This window comes from Typopeltis vanoorti, chromosome 2, assembly GCF_054136105.1.
Source record: "Typopeltis vanoorti isolate ZY-2024b chromosome 2, IOZ_Tvanoo_1.0, whole genome shotgun sequence".
Taxonomy (NCBI): Eukaryota; Metazoa; Arthropoda; class Arachnida; order Uropygi; family Thelyphonidae; genus Typopeltis; species Typopeltis vanoorti.
The window spans coordinates 129,896,322-129,918,453 of record NC_143550.1 but is presented as its reverse complement, the minus strand read 5'-3'; the positions used below and the strand labels follow the sequence as shown (position 1 = coordinate 129,918,453).

Genomic DNA, 22,132 nt, shown 5'->3' with positions numbered 1-22,132 from the left:
CTCAGTAAGATCTGCAAAATCTTCCTCTACAGCTGCAATCACCTCTTGATTCGAAGAAAAATGCTGACCAGTGAGGAAGAGTTTTAGTTTTGGGAAGAGACAGAAGTCAGGGGGAGCCAAATCTGGGGAATAAGGTGGATGTTCCAACAATTCATAGTGCAGATCCCTTAATTCTTGTTAAAGCGCTCCAAGCACTGTTCAGAGATTTTCATGCGAGTGTGTTTTTGGTCTGCTGTGAGCAAGCGTGGCACCCATCTTGCACAAAGCTTTTTCATTTGCAATTCTTCATGCAAAATACATTCTACACATTCTTTTGAAATGCCTATAGTCTGAGCAATTTCATGCACTTTGACTTGCTGGTCATCCAATACTATATCATGCACTTGATCAATGATTTCTGGTGTTGTTACACTTTTTGGACATTCTTCACACGGATCATCTTCAAGGCTGGTATGACTACGTTTAAACTCGGCAGCCCATTTCTTAATTGTCGAAAACGAAAGAGAAGAGTGCCTATAAACTTTTATGAACTTCGAATGAATTTCTTTTGGTGTTAAACCTTCTTTTACAAAGAATTTTATAACCGCACGTGGTTATAAATTGTATAACCAATACTCAATTTTATCAATTTCAAGGGATACAGACAACACTTTTTGCTTCAGACAGCTGTAAAAAACAAACTACTCAATAGAATGACTTGCAATTTCAAATGAATGCTTATGACAGATGTACCAACTTTGGAAAAAAAAAACAATCTTGCCGATAGTTGCCATTTATGGTCGAGGTTGAGAACTTTTCAGACTATCCTTGTACATATATAAATTTAAAGACAAGTATATTACATTTCAAACAGCATGCCAAAACAACAATGATTTGATCAACTGTTAGCCTGACCTAGTGAAAAAAGAAAAAAAAAAACTACATCAAAGCTTTATCTTAGGACATTGCAATTACTAAAGTCAATAAAGAAAGTGCCATAGTTATTTTAAACCAAACAACTTGCTTGGATAAAATGCATGAATTAGTCTCAGACAACAGCACCTATCAACTTGTGAAATATAACCCAACTAACTGGATTAAAAAGAAAACAGAATTACTTCAATCAGTCATATTCTGGTCCTCAGATACAATTAAAAAACTTCTTCCACACTATGCTCGTTGCCAGAGAATTTCTGGTTTGCTCAAGATTCACAAGTAGAACGTACTGCTTTGGCTGGTAGTTGAATATATCGACAGCCCCAATTATCATCTAGCTAAGAAACTATCATCAACTCTCATGGAGTTGGTAAGTCATTCCCCTCCTATATTAAAAACATATAACACTTTGTAAACAAAATTAAGGACATAACACTTGAAAAAAGTGACTCAATAGTCATTTTGATGCCTCTGCCCTTTTCACAAATGTCCCAATCAATGACAATTCCTCTTTTACAGGACAAATTCCTGTAAAACAAGAATTGCTATCGATTGCCATAATATCATGACGCTCTTTGCCCATGTACTACATTCTGGCTATTTTGTGTGCCAAAATATTTTTTACCTGCAAAAAGAAGGCACAGCCATGGGCTCACCATTATCCACCCCAACTGCTAACTTTTAAATGGAAGCTTTTGAGCAACATGCTCTAGATTACAATGTTTTTGTATCTGGTCCAATGGCCACCAGACATTAGACACTTTCCTCAGCCACCTAAACAAATAACACAAATGTATATAATTCACAACTGAAATTGAAAACCAGCGCACGCTTCTTTTTCTTGATACATTTGTCACACATCTTTCTTCCAGCAGTCTTTTTTTCACTGTTTATCATAAGCCTATACCATACTGCCCAATATATACACTAACTCTTACCACCACCCCACACAAAAATTAGGTGTCATTAAAACACTAAAAAAAAACAATGCTTTAAAGATTTGCTCCAGTGAGCAAGCACTTAAACATGAATTAAAAGTTATCAGAAATACCTTCCTGAAAAATAGCTACTGCAAAAATGCTATCAAGATTCTTCACAAGACTCTACTTAAAAACAAAAATAAACTAGATTACCATAAAACTATAGCCATTCCATCATTAAACAATAAAGGGATATTACATAAAATAAATTTACACACCACTCTTTTACATCATCTATCCACTCTCGCCTTGTCTATCCTCTTCTATTTATACCATCAATTATAGATAACTGTAGAACAGATAACAGCTGTTATCTATTCTGCAGATAAGTCCAAAAAAAACCCCAAAAAACTTCAGTTTGCTTCGAATTATTTTCTGCATCAGATTCTCTTTGCACTTTACTATGCAATACGGTTCTTCATTTGTTACGTTTTGAATCCATCCAATTTACAGAATCTCTCTATAACATGTTCTTTTGAAAGCCAATATTCATCTCAGAGTCTGGCTATTACCCAGGTCTCACAACCAGAGAGCACTTGTGAATATGCATGTTTCCAGCACAAGTGCTTTATGGAAAGGCTCATCGATTGCCTGTTGGTTTACTTTAGCTTTTGTTATCCAAGATCTTATCTGTTTTTTACAGTCTAAGCCAGGCATCATGTTGCTCCCTAGTCCATTGATATGTATTTTGCTTTTTCATCTCTGTCCTCTATTGCTAACCTTTTCTTCCAAGTTCTGAACAATTTTCATATGATGAAAACACAGAAGCCACCACAGTTCTCCTCCTACTGTGTTCTCTTCTCTTTTGAACAGCTGATAATAAGCAATATCCATCATCATTCTTTTTACTCTTGTGCATGCATGCTCAGAAATGCAGCAAAGCAATTTTTGCTCTAGCCCCCCACTTTTTTAGAAAGTTTACAAACTATCTAAAAAATGAACATAAAAAATAAATACAATAAAAATAATATTAATTCTTTAACCCACCCACAGAACTAACGTACTATAGGATTTATAGCATTTCGTGGGGAGGAGTCATAAAAAATAAAATAAATAAAACTTACCTTTGAACCACAAGCATCTGAATATTCTAGACCAAAGTAATCAGTTTCAAGAAGATTCAGCATCTTGCATACTTGGTCAAAGAGTACTCTACCTAGAGCTTTATGCTGGGGGGGGGAAAAAAAAAAAAAAAAAGAAAATCTGGTGAAATCAACTGCTTATGCACAAATCAGCAATAATGAAAAAATTAAAAACAGTATCTAATTTATGTACAAGTGTAATGTTTTAAAAACCATTCATCCTTTAAAGCAGCAATTAACCAAACAATTCTTTGAAAACTAAACAAATTATAAAAATAAATAAATTTAACATTCTTTCTGCACTGAAAAATGCAGAGCACTTTAATTATACAATGAAATTAGAACATGGTATCATGCCATACATTTTCTAGTTTGTACTACAAACCAGTCATTCTAAAAAAATGGCTATCTGATAACAGACTAGCAACTTCAAATCAACTCTCACTACAGCAAATACCATTAGAACAAACTAATAATAGCAAACTACTCAAGTTCCAACTGACCTCTATAGCAATAGTAGTCTAAAGGAAAATCCCTATAACAAAATTACAGTTCCTGTGAGTTCTCTATAATCAACTGTACTTGCAGTTAACCTATCATCAAATGACCACCTGATGGTGTAATCCAAACTGAAAAATGTGCAAGTGAAATCATTTCACCTGTATAGCTATATATCAATAATCTTTTTAGTACTCTTACTACTGTAAAATCAGAGGGAATACAGGAATAACTCTGTAGGTAGTTTGCTGTGGTGAATTTCCTTCAGCGTGGCATTATGCCAATGGACTTTGGTTGGAGTTGACTTGCACTACAAAATATCGTCACAGTATTTCTAGTGAGCTACCAGCTGTAAGTGTATTTTGCATCAAATATCCACTACTCTGTAAATTATAGCACAGAAGAGATTTAAGCATGGTATCAAAATATTCATGTTGTTAGGTCTAAAGGGCCTACAACATGAATGTAAACTCACTCCATGAGCTGGAAGAGTTTACAAAAACTTGTTACAACTTTCTGCAAAAGAGAAAAAATTTACAGATAAAAAGTAAACTCCAATATGCTTTATTAAAAAGGTAATTGCCTTAGTGCATCTGTTGGAAAAGCCAAGTTTAAATAAAAGGCAAGCAGTCAATGTGGAATCAAGTTTTTAAGAATTTTAAACTATTTGACAAAAAAAAAAAAAAAAAAAAAAAAACTACATGGAACATCTTAATCTGGTACTATTAAAATACTAGAGAACGAGTAAAATTATTGTACTTTTTAATATTAAAATTGTTCAAATGTATATTTTTTGCAAATTATTTTTTAAAAAAATGATATCTGATTATGAAAAGAACAACTCCTCCTCCTGCTTCAGCAATGAGATTGTTAGGAAGGGAGAGTTACTCAATCCATATGTATATCTCATAAGATGGTTCCATGCCTATGATCAGTTTCTTGGCACCTCCTAACCCAGGTTTCTGACTTATCAACTCCCCTAATTCAGGTTCATTGCACTCCATATACTATACACACTGGTGTCTGACAGCTAAGGACAAATTACATTTTTACCTGTATATGAAAATAATGACTACATGAATTATATTACACAAAAAACGTGTTATAAATTTTGTACAAATTAAACTGCGATATGTTTTTGACAAAAGTTAAAAACTTCCTAAGGACGTAGTTAATGAATTAATGTTGTTGTCGAGTCCATTGAAGAGCTTCTAGATATGACCGTGGGCATGTAGGAATTAATGAATAGTGCTTATAAAAAAACCATGTGGAGAGACCTTTCAGAATGGAATATGTTCACCACGAACTGCGATGCAGCTCTCATAATGTTGTACCATGCTTAGCACCAAGTGATTCAGGAGTTCTTGAGGAAAACTGGCTCACTCTTCCTTCAGAGTGATAAGGCCTTGTGTTTTCTGGAGAAGAATTTAGAGCAGCAATGAGTCTCCCTATTGCATCCCAAATGTGTTCTATGGGGTTGAAATCTGGGGAGAGTGCTAGCAACTCAACTGACTTAATATACTCTGTCTCCATTAGTATTGCTACTGTTCATATATGATGTGGTGTGGCATTGTCATCCATAAAAATGAATTTTTCACCTACAGCACCAAGGAACAACCAAACATGACGCTGGTGAACAATATTGCCAGGAAGTTCTTCAGTCATAGTCCCTTTTTCCAGCACTTGTAGCTCAGTGCATCCATCAAGCATAATGCCCCCCCCCCCCCCCCCACGAAATGATCCCAGCACTGCCATATCTATTTCAAGAACATTCTCGTGATGGAAAGTGGTAGATTCTCATGCCAATCATGTGTCATCTAGAATCAGAGAAAAGATTATAATGACTCATTTGTAAAGAATAAATTAGTCCATTGGTTTCTTGTCTTATTTTTATGGATAGAACACCACTGAAAACATGCTCCACAACGAGTTGTGGATAAAGGGATGCAGATTACAAGCCTTTGGAAGTATAGGCCTACTAGTCACAGTCGTCTTGCCACAGTTTGTCGAGATATCTGCAAAACTAAGCTTGAATAGAGGCAACTTGAAAAGTGACTTGCCATGGTGCAGTGATTACGTTTAGCTGTTATAACCAAAAATCTGTCTTCATGCTCTGGTAGAGTGAGGGTGACCTCATAGCAAACATTTGGAACACATTCCACTGGTTTGAAAAGGTGCCCAGAGCCTGGATACAACACTATGTGAGATTCCAAGGTCTCTGGCAATATCAGTAATATTTCAGTAATGTCTGAGATATCTGCGTACCTGTGCTCAAATGGAGATGAATTGCAAAGTGACCTGCCGTGGTGTATCAATTACGTTTAGCTGTTATATGTGATCGTGCTGTGTGGTAGAGAAGAGCAACGTCTTAGATATTTGATTTTTTGGTGATTTATTAAGTGTTTTCTTAGATATAATGGTATATTTATACCATTATAATAGTGTATTATTGTAGTTTTTCAGTGTAATTATTGTACTACAGCATTTTATAACAGAATTGCAGAAATATTACTACTCTTAAAAATGACGCCGAAAACTCATCGTAACAAGGCAGTGTCTAAAGCTCAAGTTTTGATACTGAGGAGAACGTTTGTCCTGATGAATAAAAGTACTGCTGTAGTGATGGTAATAATTTATCTAAGGATAAGTTAACATTAGAAATATCTCGATTAAAAGAAATTATCAGAAAATCGACCATGTTTGACTAAACTTAGACAGGATAAGAAAAAGATCAGAACAAGAACAGGCATGAAAGTACTGAAGTTGGTAATCAAAATATTAATAACAAGGTAAGTCAGCTAAAATCTAAGAAAAAATAGGTCATATGGTTTGCACTTGCTGACAGTCACCACTTCTAGTTTCCCAAGAGTGAAAATTAAAAATATGACAAACATAATTGAAAACCAAAAAAGAAAAGCAAAAGAGATGGTAGTTCTGGTAGGTAATAATAATTTAAGTATAATTTAAGTAGTGACAAATATAGTATGAGAGAAGATTGGAAGAAGCAAGAAAGAAATGTGAGAGTAAAAATTGTAGGATTACTACCCAGATATAAGTGTACTGAGTTAAGAAGGAGGGCGATGACAGCAAATGATTTCATGCACAGGCTGTGTAGAAGATATAAATGCCAGTTTTTAGATGTGTGGGGGTGTGTTTGATGGCAGAAAAGACTTGTATAACAAGGATGGCCTGCACACTTGAATTCATTTGGCATCAGAAGCCTGGAGAAATTACTTCTTGGTATGAGACTTAATGCAGAGAGTCAGGAAAACTAGATCATCAAGGAAGGAATGGGTAAAATGTGTGAGAGTATTCAGCTATGGTATGCAAACATAATAAAGATATGAATGTCTTCGAGCATGATTATGTGTGTGGCAAAGGGGTGGAAAAATATGCTTTGGGTTCAGACCTTTTAAGAATGTCTGGGGAGGGAAAAGAAAATTCTAGAACAAGACCAAATAGATTGCATATCTAATTATAAGAATAGGCTAAGTCATAATTTATTATGTCTATACACAAATGCCAGGAGCATTAGAAACAAAGGGGTTTAGTTCGTTGCCTTACTGAATACAATGTGGCCTAAGATTGTTGCCATTAGTGAAACCTGGCTATCACATGGTAAGTGGGATCGAGTGTAATGGGTATACTATTTTTAGGAATGACAGAAGAAATAGGAGAAGAGGAGGAGGAGTGCTACTAGTGATATCAGATGCTTAAATCCATTTAGGGTAGAAATACAAGAAAAACAATGATGGTAACAATGTCCCATGTAGCGGTGAGTTTGAGTCTATCTAATATGAAGTGAAGGTTAACAGAATATATGGTGGGGTGTTGCTACAGACCTGGCAGTTCAGTTGCAGGAGACAAAGAAACATATTGGCAATTTAGCCTTATGGGTACCAAATGAATTATCATTATGGGTGACTTTAATTTTCCAAACATTGATTGGGTAGAAGAGAAATCTCATGATATGAAAGAAGAGTAATTTATTGGATTGTTGAGAGATAACTTTCTCGAGCAGCATGTAAAAGAAGGAACGCGAGTCAAGGAGTTTTGGATTTGTTCATAGTGTCAGAAGGGGGGGAGGTCTCTGTCAAGAATATGGCTATTTTACCACCAATTGGTGGTAAAATTATGTACTTTCTGATTATGTACTTTCAGGGTTATATACAAAACTGATTATGTCCTTTCAGGGATGTATCTAACTGAATTGATGCTCTGATTAAAACAGGTTACATGCTTAACTACAAAGCTGGAAATTATATTCAACTTAGGAGAATACTATCTTTGGTCCATTGGTATCACAGTTACTGAATGTGAAAATGTCAGCATCTTTGAAAAAGTGCTTAAATAGGGAGTATCTGAATGTATCCCTAGTGTTTGAAGAATAAATAGGTTGGTAGGGAAATGGATGTGTAACCTTATTAAGCAAGAGATCCACAAGAAGAAGATGATGTGGAAAGAATATCGTAAGAACAAGAGTGAGGGGAGTTATGAAATATATAAAGCTCACACCAGAAAACCAGTAAAGAGGATTATGAGGAAAGCTAAGTCAGAGTACGAAAAGAATTTAGCCATGTAAGCTAAAGGTAATCCAAAAGAATTTTATCATTATGCCACAAGCAAAAGAAAGAAAGAATGAATGTGGAAGAATAACTTTATTGAATGCAGATGGTACTCGAGTGTCGGAAACTAATGAGATTGTTCAGTTAATGAGTGCTCACTTTGCGAAGAAATATGAACCAGGTGTATGTAAAATGGTGCACAGTGGTAGTACTGCATTGGATAAAGAGTTAGAGCTTCATGAATATGAGGTTAAAGAGCTGTTGCATAACCTGGATAAGAATTTGTCTATAGGGACAGATGGAATATCAGACCGTTTGCTAAAGGAATGTCCAGCCGAATTGGCTACACCTTTCACATGTTTGTATAACTTGAGTCTCAGCTCAGTAATGGAAGGAATGTATAATAGTTCCATTGTACAAGGGTGGTGCAAAAACTGATGTGTCTAACTAACGACCCATCAGTATCTCTGTTGTGTTAGTGAAGATTTTAGAGAAGCTGGTAAGAACTCTCAAGGAGCAGCATAGGTTTACTAAAGGAAAGTAATGTTTTGGGAATTTGCTCATAATTTTATATTAATGTTACAGCTGAGTTGGATAAAGGGAATGGATACAGTATGATAATGTTGGATTTTTCTAATGCATTTGATAGGATATCACATGAAAGGCTGTTACATAAACTGTTACATAAAGTGGAGAATATGAGATCAGAATATAAACTCTTGACTTGGTTCAAAAAGGAGGCACAATGGAGCATGCTGTTTGCCGACGACTTTGTTCTATGCGAATCATCCCGAGAGAAGCTTGAAAATACCCTGGAAGAGTGGAGAAAGGCATTAGAGGAGAGAGGCATGAGAATTAACCGGCCGAAGACTGAATATATGTCAACGGGGAGTGACGAGGATATGGTCATACGACTCCAGGGTGAAAGGCTAATTTCAGGGAAGAAATTCAAGTATACCTTGGGTCAGTTGTCGAGAGGAATGATGACTTGGATGAGGAAATACAGCACCAAATAACATGCGGTTGGATGAATTGGAGGAAGATGAGCGGGGTCCTGTGCAACAAGAGAGAGTGAGTTGTAAGAGAAAAGGAAAGCTGTATAAGATGGTGGTGAGGCTGGTGATGCTCCATGGTGCAAAGACATGGCATATAACCAAGGCACAGGAGAGGAAGATGGAGGTAGCGGAGATGTGGATGTTGAGATGGATGAGTGGTGTGACAAAGGACAGGACAAGATAAGGAATGACTACATCAGAGGGACAGTTAAGGTGGGACCAATTGGCAAGAAGATACAAGAAAGTAGGCTGAGGTGGTTTGGACATGTAGAGAGGAAGGGTGAGGAGTATGTTAATAAATGAGTGGAGTATATGGAGTTGGAGGGAAGGAAGAAAAGAGGCAGGCCCAAGCTCAGGTGGAGGGTTAAGGTAACAGAGGATCTTAGGGAGAAAGGATGAAGTCCGAAGGACGCCCTGGACCGGAGAACTTGGAAGAGGAAGGTTAAAGATCGGTGCGCCGACCCCGTTTAACATGGGATAAGGCATAGTGAAAGAAGAAGAAGAAGAAGTGGGTGTGAATCTGTCAGATTTGGGAATCCGAAGAACTGTTGTTTTGGCTTGCACATTCCCTGAGATGCTTCGCAAGTGCAGCAGTAGGTGGCCTCCTCGGGTGATTTCAGGACACCTTCGGGTGACTGACTGGCCTGCATGCTATTCCTCCCTTCCAGGGTTAGCAGCCCTGGTAGGGTTAAGTTTTCTCGCTTACAATAACTCATCAGATGAAGGCTCCAACTCTTATAGGCCAGAGCCAGGAAACTCAGAGTGTGATTCCAGATGTCTGTTTCTTGTTTGGAGCAGGATCAGGAGGTGATCCTGCCACCTGTCCCAGAGACATCCTCAGGAAGAAAGTTAAAAGTAAGCTCTGCAAGGACTATCATCAACCCATTTTTTCAAGTTCTCATCATGCTTGTTCCGGCAGTCAAGGAGTTCCAAATCTCAGACACTTTGTGTGTCAGGTCTGCGATCATGCATTCTCCACTGCAGTTGGTCTTGGCGTGCATCGCACCTCGAAACATCCAGTGCCGAAGCCAATGTCGCAATAAGAACTGAGCGCTTCAAAGCAAGTTGGACTGTCAAAGAAGAAAAGATCCTTGCAGCTCATAAGAGCGAGTTGATGGCTTGAGGGATAAAGAACATCAAGAGGCTTAATTTAGGATGTTCCCATTAAGATCTTTGGGTGCCATTAAGTGTCATAGACGGAAAGCCAGTTACAAAGCCTTACTTCAAGAATTGGCAGCTCATCCGCCACAGGTAGGGACAGGTAACATCTCCGTATCTTCTGTCCCTGCCTCCCCATCTTCCAGCCACCATCCTGCTGTTGAAGAAGAGACTTTGATTATCAGACTGACATCATCTCTAGATGATCCTCCTTTTCCGGAATATAGCCATCAATTTCTTAAATCTCTCATCCAGATTCACATTCTTGGAATGAATTTCACAGATCAGTTAAATGACTACCTCCACGCTGAACTGTCCGAACACTTCATGCCTCATTAACATCAGCCCACGTCTCATTCTATGACTCTGTCAAATAGGAAGCAGAGGAATAGGGCCTATGCAGCTATGTAGGCCCTCTATAAAAAGAATAGAGGGCAATGTACCGAGACCATCCTTGATGGTGCCTCCCCTCCACCTCTAGCAGACTTACACGATGATTTTGTTAAATTCTGGAGTCTTTTCTGCTCCACCTCCACACTTCCCTGATGATGACCAACTTACGATATTGAGGTCCATTCCTGCCCTTCAAATATACCAGCCTATCTCCATCCAGATCAAAGCAGCTTTTCCATCCAATTTCTCCACCTCTGGACCTGATGGCTTTCCTGCGGCTAGGCTTCGGAATGTGCCATTGAAGATTCTTCAAGACATTGGCATTCTCCTTTCCAGTAAAGCAACACCACCATACCTACGTGCTTCAAGAACTATCTTCATTCCGAAGAAAGAAACTTCAAACTGTGCATCAGACTTTAGACCTATTACCATCTTCCCTGTGATACTTAGACTCTATCATAAAATCTTACTTCAAAGTCTGGCTTACGCTGGTTTGTGTAAGCCAGACTTAGTGATTAAAAGAGATGGTGACATTTGGGTAGTTGATGCCCAGGTGGTGGGAACAGGGTGCCCACTAGCCTATAGCCATATTAATAAGGTAAACTATTATAAGAATAACCGAGATCTAGTTAGTAAGATACAGGAGGAGCATGTGGAAACTCCAAGGTTTACCAGTGCCACAATCTCTTTACATGGTGTATAGAGCACAGATAGCTATAAGGACTTAAAACAGCTTGGGCTTATGCAAAAAGATGTAAAAGTTCTTTCCTTGTGGGCCCTACAGGGCACACTGGTGGCATGGCATTGCCACCAGAGAATGACTACAATGATGACTAGAACAGTCATAGGGTAAAACACTTGTAAAGACTCTTAGGCCTACATCAAGTCTGGACGAGATGTCTAGAAGTGGTGTAAGGGTAGTACTGCCCATAACCAGTACAAAGATTAATATAAAAAAAATAAAAAAAAATTACCAGTGGTGTACCTCAGGGTTCAGTCCTTGGGCCATTATTGTTTAATCTATACATTAATGACATCAGGCAGGATCTAACATCAGATGTGTAATTGTTTGCAGATGATGTGAAGATAGGTAGGGCAATCAGAGATGCTACTGATATTCAGCAATTACAAAATGATTTGAACAGACTGGAAATTTGGGCAAATGAAAATGGCTATCAGTTTAGTGTTAGTAAGTGTAAAGTTATGCACTTTCATGTGATTAATTAAAGAGCATATTATATTAGAAGATTATGCTATAATAAACTGAAGAGGCAAGGGATCTTGGTGTATTGGTGGATAAGGAATTTAAAGTTCAAAGGTCGCATAGTAAAAGTTGCAAATATAACTCAGAGGATAATTGCAATGTTGAAGCGAACCTTAACATGTAAGGATAAAGAGGTTATTTTGCTGCTTTAAGACCACACCTGGATTATTGGGTGCAAATTTGGTCTTCTGGGTTCCAAGGGGATAAAGAAGCTTTTCAAAACGTTCAAAGAAGAGTTAAGAAGATTATATCCGGATAATGGGATTTAGATTATGCGGACAGATTGCGAGTATGTAAATTTCAGGCTGTGGTTAACAGGAGAAAGAGGGGTGATATGATCGAGGTCTATAAACTTTTGAATGGGTGTTACAGGATATCAACTGATGAAAATTTTCATTATATGGAAGGTGGCAAGAGAACACAAGGGGCATCCATGGAAGTTGAATTTGTTCACAGTCAAGAAAAGAGTAGGTGCTAGGTTTTTCTCCTAGAAAGCAGTGAGATAGTGGAATAATTTGCCCTTAGAGGTAGTGAGTGCATCTAGTATGAATGAATTTAAGAGAAGGTATGATAGCTGGTTTGGGTGATTTATATGTTGAATTGGATTTAAACGGTATTGATGTGAACACAGATTGATAAGAAAATAACTATTTATTAACTTAAAAGCTAATATTTTGCTGGTATTATATCCAGCATCTTCAGAGCACACAAATAAAGTTTGTTACAAATGCGAGACAACTACAATCCGGTGTAACAGTGGGCTAGTATAAGTAATTGCAGTGTGCAACACAATTTCAAAGGGATGATTTAGATTCTCATTTACATTTAAGAAGGAAATTACAAAAGCCTGATATCACGAAAAGTTGTTTTGACTGAAATTAAGCTTTTACATTACATTATCAGGCCGTTCGGTGGATTTGCACTGCCTGAGTGCAAAAATTTTGTGCCCCCTTCCATTAAAAATTAAAAGATCTCTAAGTACAATAACACATTATAAATCATTTTATTATACTGCACATTAAGAAGAATGTACATTAAAATAAAGAAAAAACACAAAGAGTAAAAAAAACTTATTTTTATTCATTTCCTGCTGAGATGTTCTCTTCTGGCTTTCATTACAGAAAAATCTTTTATGATATCATCTAAATCTAAATTGCTACATATTTCATTTTCTATGCTTAATATGGATAAATATTTTAATCTTTCTTGTGACATACTCAATCGCAAGTGATTTTTTATTAATTTTAATAAGGATCTTTCTCCAGAAGCAATTGTTAATGGCATTGTTAAAAAAATATGTAAAGCTATTATCAAATTCAGAAATAACGTTAAATTATTTTCAAAAATAAATTGCAAAATATTTAAACATGTCATTTGTGGTTTTAAATACTCTTTAATGGTATCTAATTCATCGCTTAAATCTAGAACATTTATAACACTTTGTTTTCTGGTGTCATTAGATAACACAGGCCTGCAAAATTCAAGTCATTAAAAGTTGTCTGGAAACTATTAACTGTTTCTGATTTATTTTTAAACGCTGATTTCAAATATCTCTTCCATTTTTCTCTATCACATAAGGATTTTTCACAAAATGGATCTCAATATTACAGTAAAATAGCTTTAAAACCATTATATTAAGTAAAATAACAGTATTTAAAATTTTCGATAAACATTTTTGGAATGAAAGTATTGGAAAAAAATTGTTTAAGTAATGAAAGATTAATCTTTAGTTCATACTTTATATTTTGTTGTGGTGTCTTTTTCTTTTTTCCTTCAATGCTTAATTTTGAAAAGAAGTTTCTTTTTCTGTGAAATTTTTTTTCCCGGGTTATCTCTGTGCAACATCCAGCAATAGTCCGCCATCATGTTGACATTCCACCTGCCCTGATAGCTTCTTTCCATCTCCTTGATGTCTTGGTGGAATTGCCATCCTTGCTCTTTGCTGACAATTCCTAGATTCTCAGGAAAGTAGTCTAAATGAGAGTTGAGAAAGTGCACTTTGAAGTTCATGGAGCATCCCAAATCCTTGAATTTCTGTGTCTTGAATAGCATGTCTTCCACAATCATTTTATAGTTGGGGTCCTTGTGATTTCATAAAAATTTGGTCACCACCACTTTCAACGCTTCTTTTTCAACAGTTGCCATTTTTTCTTCAAACAGTTTATCCTTCATAAGTTTCCTGGTGTCCGGACCGATAAAAATACCATCTTTCAATTTTGATGTAGATAATCTGGAAATTTTGCAGAGATGTATTTAAAAGACTCTCCTTCTTTCGACAAAGCCTTGACAAATTGCTTCATCAACCCCAGCTTTATGTGAAGCAGGGGTAAAAGGATTTTTTCCTGAACAACCAAAGTTTCGTGTAACACATTTTTACTTCTAGGTTCTAATGCGACTCTTTTTGGCCATTCCTTCTCTATCCAATGTTGCTCTCGATCCTCTTATATATAAAATCATATATATGACTAAGATTACCGCAAACTGTCCATCCATGATCATTGTACTTAAGTTTGCTGAGAATGAAGGCTAAAAACATTAAAAAAAACTGCAAACACATTAAATTAAATCTTCAGAATAACTCAGAAATATGATAACCTTAGTAGTCAATAACTAAAGTTCAATTAAAGAATCACACAAGAAAATGTAAGTGTATGTGAAACAGGAAAGTCATCTGTTATCGCAGCAAATCAGATTCAAAGTAGCTACTTGCACTTTTATCTGCATTCCTACCTTCCTCTCCTATCTTAAGAACGAGAAGTTTCATGGAAATTTCTTTATTTACCATAAAATAAAGGAGAATGAAAATAAATACCAATGCACTGAATTTAAATCCAAATACTAATAATAAAAACGATAAAATTAGAAATTGGGTAAAATTGGTAGGTGATGGAAATTTTTTGCTGTTTTTTCTGAACTCAGCACCTAAAAATCTATAAGAATCAATTATTACTTCTCAGATAACTTTTCTATCACAGGCCCGTGTAACTTATTTTGTAGATCTAGACAATATTTCATTCCTGTTTCTTTCGGAATGTTTGATAAACTGGGAATGTCACAAAGAAAGCTAAAATTACCGTTACGTAATTTCAATAGTTCAAATCTTTCATTTAAAGAATATAAACTTGTGTCTAAAATGGCGAAAAAGAAATTGATTTTAAAATTCATTTCTGGCTCTTGAATTAATTCATCTGAGCTTTCATAATCAAACACTCTTTTCTTTTTAAGTCATCAAATTACTAACAGAAGAGGAAACATAGTTTCAGCTTCTATTTCTTTTGCTAATTCTCTTGCTTTGCAGAAAACATTTTGAAATTCTGCATCAGACATATAATTTTCTAAATTTTTTTTTTATTTTGTAATACTTCTATACCATTTTTAATACTAGAATCAATTTTTTGTAACACTTTACTAGCTACATTCACTAGTGACAAAATGTTGTACTATATCACAACTGAGCAGATAAATTTAAATGACTTTATTTTAACTGCCTGATATCAGTCAATCTGATATGGTTTCTTTGTGGTACCTAGAGTCAAGATTTTATACTCCCCAAGCTCAGACTATAAGAAGATTTATTATTCTAGATACTGAAGGGGAAAGTCATATCAGAAGAATCCTTTCTTTTAAGCTCATATCAGAAGACTTGTTATGTTCTCCTTCCAAGTAAAGATGTTAAAGATTTTCATATTCTAAAATGTGAGAGTCAGAAAGAAAAAGAGAGAGAGAGAGAGAAATCTACTTAGTTCAACAAAATGAAAAAAGGAACCAAGAAACTGTTTGAATAAGGAAGAATCTTAAATTTTTATTCTGACATTTAGTCATGTTCAACTAGACTATACTTCCCTGTATTGAAGTTATACATTGGTGCTGTTATTTTCTATATCATGAAATGGCACAGAAAAATGGCTAGCTGAATGATTAGTGTATCTGCTTAATAAACAATGGGCTGTGGGTTTTGAATCACATAATGAGTATTTTTCATTGTTATTAAGTAAGAGATGAATTTCACTGCCTGGTGTAAGACCACTGTCTAAATCAGGGGTTCCCAACCCTATGCCTGCAGGCACCATGGTGCCCGGCGACCAATTTGTGTGTGCCCGCTGCTGTTCAACCGTGTGCCGTATAGTTTGAAATAATCACGCAACAATTCATGGCATGCTATATGATGCATTCGTTAATGACACATGACGAGCATTAAACGCATGCAATATAAAGTAGACGTGCATTCGAAGTTGTTCATTCCAGTTTAATAGTTTAAACTGGAATATCATCATATTCTCCTAATTATGAAGCACTGGCCAATGAAATGCAATGCCAAAGATCACACTAACTTACATATATATATTTAAATTTTTATATAATGTAAACTTTTAAGTAATAAAACATTTGATTATAATGTAAACGTTGTATGTATTCATTTAACAAAAGAATTCAAAAAATTTGCTTGAAAAAATAGATGGTGCCCGTCGCCCTACCAGTATTTTAGAATGTGCTCTAGGAAACAAAAAGGTTGGAAACCCCGTCTAAATTATTGGAGGCGTGAAGTGACTTAAAAAAGTTCTGTTTGGTCTCTAGAGCAGTTATTGGGCTATGTAAAAAAGTAAATAAATAAAATATATCATCATCATCAAATTCCTGCCATGTACCCTCAAGGGGTGTACAAGATATGATAGTACTACATGAAAAAAATTACATCATTACTAACTTCCTATCTACAATTTTCCTCCAAATCAGTCTGTTACTTGTCAAGACTCCAACATTATCTGATCTTATATTTCTATCGTCTAAGGCACTTTGTACCGTATCAATCCACCTATATCTTGGTCTTCCTCTGGGTCATTTTGCTGCCAACCTGGCAGAGAACCCTTGTTTTGCTAATCTTTCTTCGTCCATTCTGTTTAAGTGACCATACCACCTGAGATTAGCTAACGCATTCCTGGATGCTGACAATGTCAAGTTCTTTCCTAATATCCTCGTTTTAATATGATATTGCCATTGATGCCATCTGTTCATGCCCCTAATCTTTCTCAGGACTCTCATATCTGCTGTCTCTAGTCTTTGGTCAAGTGTTTTACTTCTGACCCAGCTCTCAAATCCGTAAGTTAAAACTGGTTTGAACATTGTCTTGTATACAGCCAATTTAGTGTTCTGACTAATTTCTCTCTTATTCCATATGAATTTATTCAGTTGACTTCCCACCATACCAGCCTTGCTGATTCTGTTCTCTATTTCTATATTTAATTTATCATCTTCACTAAAAATTGTGCCTCTCTCTCTCTCTCTCTATGTTCACTGGGCATCTACAGATGCGTACGGTCACTCCGATGCTCGATGATAATCCGCACCAGGCCTCGCCGTGTAGTCCTGTCGTTTGCTTTTCTGGCAGCCTCAACTCTCTGAAGATCAGTCACTCCACACACGCCATCCATCCATCTCATTGATGGTCTACCCCCTGCCTCTTTTTCCAGGAACTTTATCTTATATCACTTTTCTGAGAAGTCTTCCTTCCTTCCTTTCTATGTGTCCAAAATATTTTAACTTTCTTCTGTCAATATCCTTAAGGAGCCTTAAAGTTCTACTGATCTTTTCTAACACCCACTCATTTGTATGCCTTTCAGTATATGATATCCTCAACAGCCTTATGTAACACCACATCTCAAAAGCAGATATCCGTTTCTTATCTGACTTCTTTAGGTTCAAAGTCTCGCATCCATAAGTCGCTGTTGGAAAAACAACTGCATCTAAAATCCTCAACTGTGTTCCCATGGAGATAGATCCATCCTTCTAGATTTTAGACAGGTCTCTGACTGTTGTTTTACCCATTCCTAACCTTTTTTCTGACATCTTCTGAACAGCAATTCTTCACATTAATAATGGATCCCAGGTACTCAAAACTTGCTGACTTCCTCAATTCTTTCTCCATTAAGATACACTTGTTTCTCAAGAGCTTCTCTGTTTGTTTTTCCTTTGAGAACCATGATCTTTGTCTTGCTAGAATTGAGTTGAAGTCCTCTGTTATTACTGATCTTGTTAACTTTATCAAGAATTAGTCCTAGTTCTTCCATGTCATTACAAAGGAGTACTGTATCATCAGCGTACCTCAGATTACTGATCAATCTACCTCCTATCGTAATTCCTGTCCTGAGCTCATCCAATGCTTCACGCATGATGTCCTCTGCATATATATACTAAACAAGTGAGGAGAAAGTAAACATCCTTGTCTGACTCCTTTTCCAACTTGAAGCCAGTCGGTCAATCCAACACCTGTTCTTACTGTGGCTTCTTGCTCCTTATACAAGTTGGCTATCAACCTGATAGTGTTTTGAGGAAAACCCATTCTTTTCATTACTTCCCACAGTTTCACATGTTCAACACAGTCAAAAGCTTTAGAGTAGTCTAAGAAACACATTACCAGCGGGAGTCTGAATTCTTTATATTTTTCTATGATCTGTGTAAGGCAAAGGAGCTGATCTCTGGTGCCCCTACCTTTCCTAAAACCTGCTTGTTCCTCAGGCATCTCTGCCTCAACTTTGGCCTCAATCCTATTTAGCATGATCATTAATAAAATTTTGCTTGCATGATATATCAAACTAATAGTTCTATAATTCTTACATGCCTTCTTATCACCTTTCTTGTGTAGTGGTATGAAAACTGACTTCTTCCAGTCTCTAGGCCATGATCCTGTCTCCCATATCCTTGTAATCAATCTATGAAACACTCTTATCCCTCCATCCCCTGTGGCCTTAATTAACTTCTGCTGGGATTTCATCTGCAACTGGGGCCTTATTGCCGTTGAGCTGCTTAACTGCTCTTTCACCTTCATGCCTAAGTGGAGGAGGTTCCAAATCAAAATTTTCTTGGTGGGAGGACTCCACATTTTCTTTATCCACTCTGCTGTACAGTTCCTCACGGTATTCTTTCCATCTGTTTTTGATTTCCAACTCTTCTGTTAGTAATGATCCATTCCTGTCTTTCATGACATTCAATTTAGGCTTAAACTTGTGCTTCAAGTCACGAACTAAATAAAACATACTTTTATAATTATGCCTTCTCATCTGGAACTCTATTTCTTCACATTTATTAGTATAGAACTTTTCCTTGTCCTGCTTGATGGCTCTTCTGCTTTCTCTATGTAATCTCTTGTATTCTTCGGTTCCTGTGTCTCTTTGTTTTCCCAACCGCCTTCTTTTGATTAGTTCCCATGTTGAATCTGATATCTATGGGTCTCTTGGTTTTCTTATTGGGCCGAGATACGTCTTCGCTGTATCCTGTATTATCATCTTGACTCCTTCCCAAAGCATTTCTGGTGAGATTTCCTCAATGGTCGCCAAAAAATCATCCAGCCGAGTTGATATTTCTTCTGTGAATCCACTAGGAATTACTCTAACATCCAATCTAACGGAATATGCCTGACCTGGAAGTTTTCGGAGTCTTAGTCTTACTTTGGCTCTTACCAGCTGATGGTCTGTACCACAATCTGCTCCAGGACAAGTATGCACATCAGAAATACTTGTCTTCCACCGCTGGAGAGCCAGGATGTAATCAATCTGGTGCCTTGACCAATCAATGTTAGATGTCCAAGTATAGGTCCGTCGTGGATGTTTCTGGAAGCAGGTATTGGTAATAACAAATCTGTTAGCACGGGCAAATTCCAACAGTCTTTCACCATGGGTGTTACGTTCACCCAGACCAAACATGCCACACTCTGGCCTGACTCTCATACTCTTTCCTAAGTCTCCTAAGATGTACAGTATGTCTCTCCTTGGTAGGCAGTCCAAAACAGTTTGTAAGTTTTCATAGAATTCTTCACTCTCTTCTTCAGGCCTATCTGTGTGGGGTGCATAAACTACCCCAATTGATATATTGGTAGGCTGAGCCTTAGTCTAATGAAGAGTATCCTATCATTAATGAGGTTATAACCAAGAAGGCTTCTTGGCTGAGCTGTCTTCAGTATCACAGCTACCCCATGATGTTTTGAGTCACCACCTGAGTAAATAACCAGCTTACCATCCTATCTTTTGAAGTGACCATCTCCATTCCATCTGGTCTCTGTAATTTCCAAGATGTCAATTTATACCTATCCATCTCTTTACAGACAATCTCAAGAGTATCCATCTGTAAGCCCTGGACATTACACGTGCCTATGTAAAATTCCTTTCTAAGATTAATCTTATACATTCTGTCTTGCTCATTCACAGTATCACTGACTTTTGATGGAGACTGTAATATACTTCTCGAACAGGACCCTCTGCCTAAGCCCTGAACGCGGCTGGTTATTCTGCGCGACAGCCGATGCAGCATGAGATGCGTTATTAGGCACAATCGTAGTAGCATTTTGGAGTGAAGTCACTGCAAGAAGAAAGTGGTAGGGTTGCAGAGGACATTTCCACATAAGATGAAATAGCAAAATAGGAAAGACTGCTGACCTTCATACCATATCTATTACAACAGTTATTCAATTTGGTCAGAGAATACTGCAGACTTGTAATGGATTTATTTAAAAGCATAACATCATCTGCATAAAGCAAAAAGCTGACATTAACATCTCCAATTTTGATATCATGTTTAATACCACTTTCCTTCATAATGTGATCCATACAGATAATGAATAACAGAGGGGATAATGTACATCCTTGTCTCACACCAGATTTAACATTAAACCATATTCCTATACTGCCATCAATTCTAACTGCTGACTTACAACTCAAATAAAGAATAAGTATTGCTTGATATAATGCACCATCGACACCATATAACTGTAGCGTATTGAATAGCTTCTCTCTTGGCACTTTGTCATATGCCTTTTCCAAATCGACAAAACTTAATACAGATCTTTGTTATATTCCCATGCTTTCTCGACTATTTGTCGTAAAGTGAAGATCTGATCCTGACAGCCTCTATTTGGCCTGAAACCAGCTTGTTTCCAGCTTTTCTTCCACACTCCTTCTCACCCGTTTCTCAAGTATACTTGCATAGATCTTGCCAGGAACACTCAGTAGAGAAATACCTCTGTAATTCTCACATTCAGTTTTATTTCCCTATTTATATATGGGTATTATGAGAGCTGTACTCCAATCATCAGGAATTCGTCCCTCTGTCCAGGCTTTCTGAACTATGCAGCGCAGCCATTGTAAGACTTTTATACCGTCATAATTCAGCATTTCTGGTTGAATATCATCTACTCCTGCTGCCTTTCCACATTTCAAGCCTTTGATGGCTTTTTCTACTTCAAGTATGGATATGTATTCCTGACTGCATACCTGGTCAGTGTTTTTTTACCACTGTGTTGTTGTCACTGCTTGTTTCATTTAGCAGTTTTTCAAAGTAATTACTCCAAACTTCAAGGATATCTTTTCCCCCCAGTTTTCACGTCACCTTTATCATCTCTAACTCGTTTTACAGCACTCTTTCCTCCATTCCTAAGCTTCTTCAACAACCTCCACAATATTTTGCCACCTTCTTGATATTTATTTTCTATATTCTTGCCAAAGTCCTCCCATGACTTTTGTTTAGCTAGTTTTACACAGTGTTTAGCATTCTTGCATTTGTCTCTGTATTCTCTAAGAGCACAAGCTGACTTATTTGCCAGGAACTTTTGATATGCTTTCTTCTTTTCCTTCACTGCCTCTTTAACTTCCTGTGTCCACCATGGAGTTCTAATTTTTCTATCTTTGCAGACAACTTCACCACATGCCTCTCTGGCTGAATCAATCAAGGTTTTCTTCACAGCTTGCCACTAAATCTCTAAAGTTTGGTTCCTGTTCTCAAACTCTTTCATTTTTTCTTCAATAATCTTTGTGTATTTTAGTCTACAGTTCACATCTGAGAGCTGCTCAACTTTTATTCGCTTTAAAACTTTCTTACATGTTATTCTTTTTAATATGAAATTCAATTTTATCCTACTCAAGACTAAATAGTGATCGCTTCCAATTTCAAATCTTCTGTACACTCTGGTGACCTGCACCAGGGAGAAAACAACACTATCAACAATAACATAGTCAATGAGACTTTTCTTATTCCTTGCCTCTTCTATCCATGTGAATTTGTGCACATTTTTATGTTGGTACATTGTGTTAGTAATAACCAGTCCATGTCCTGAGCAGAAATCCAACAGATATTTGCCATTATTATTAGCTTTGCTCTTTTCTCCAAATTTTCCAAAATATTTTTGTATGTCTCACAATCATTTCCTACTCTGCTATTTAGATCCCCAACAAGGACC

At 36.8% G+C, this 22,132-nt stretch overlaps 1 protein-coding gene across 2 annotated transcripts in view; it reads right to left on the bottom strand.

Annotated features, from left to right (window-relative positions):
* Nucleotides 1-22,132, bottom strand: part of Cdep (Chondrocyte-derived ezrin-like domain containing protein) — a 741,059-nt gene that overhangs the window by 624,832 nt on the left and 94,095 nt on the right. For both annotated transcript variants that reach the window (XM_090413128.1, XM_090413137.1), the window contains exon 6: nucleotides 2,960-3,064. In XM_090413128.1, coding sequence (XP_090269254.1) covers nucleotides 2,960-3,064 — 105 coding nt within the window. The remainder of the gene's footprint in view (nucleotides 1-2,959; nucleotides 3,065-22,132) is intronic.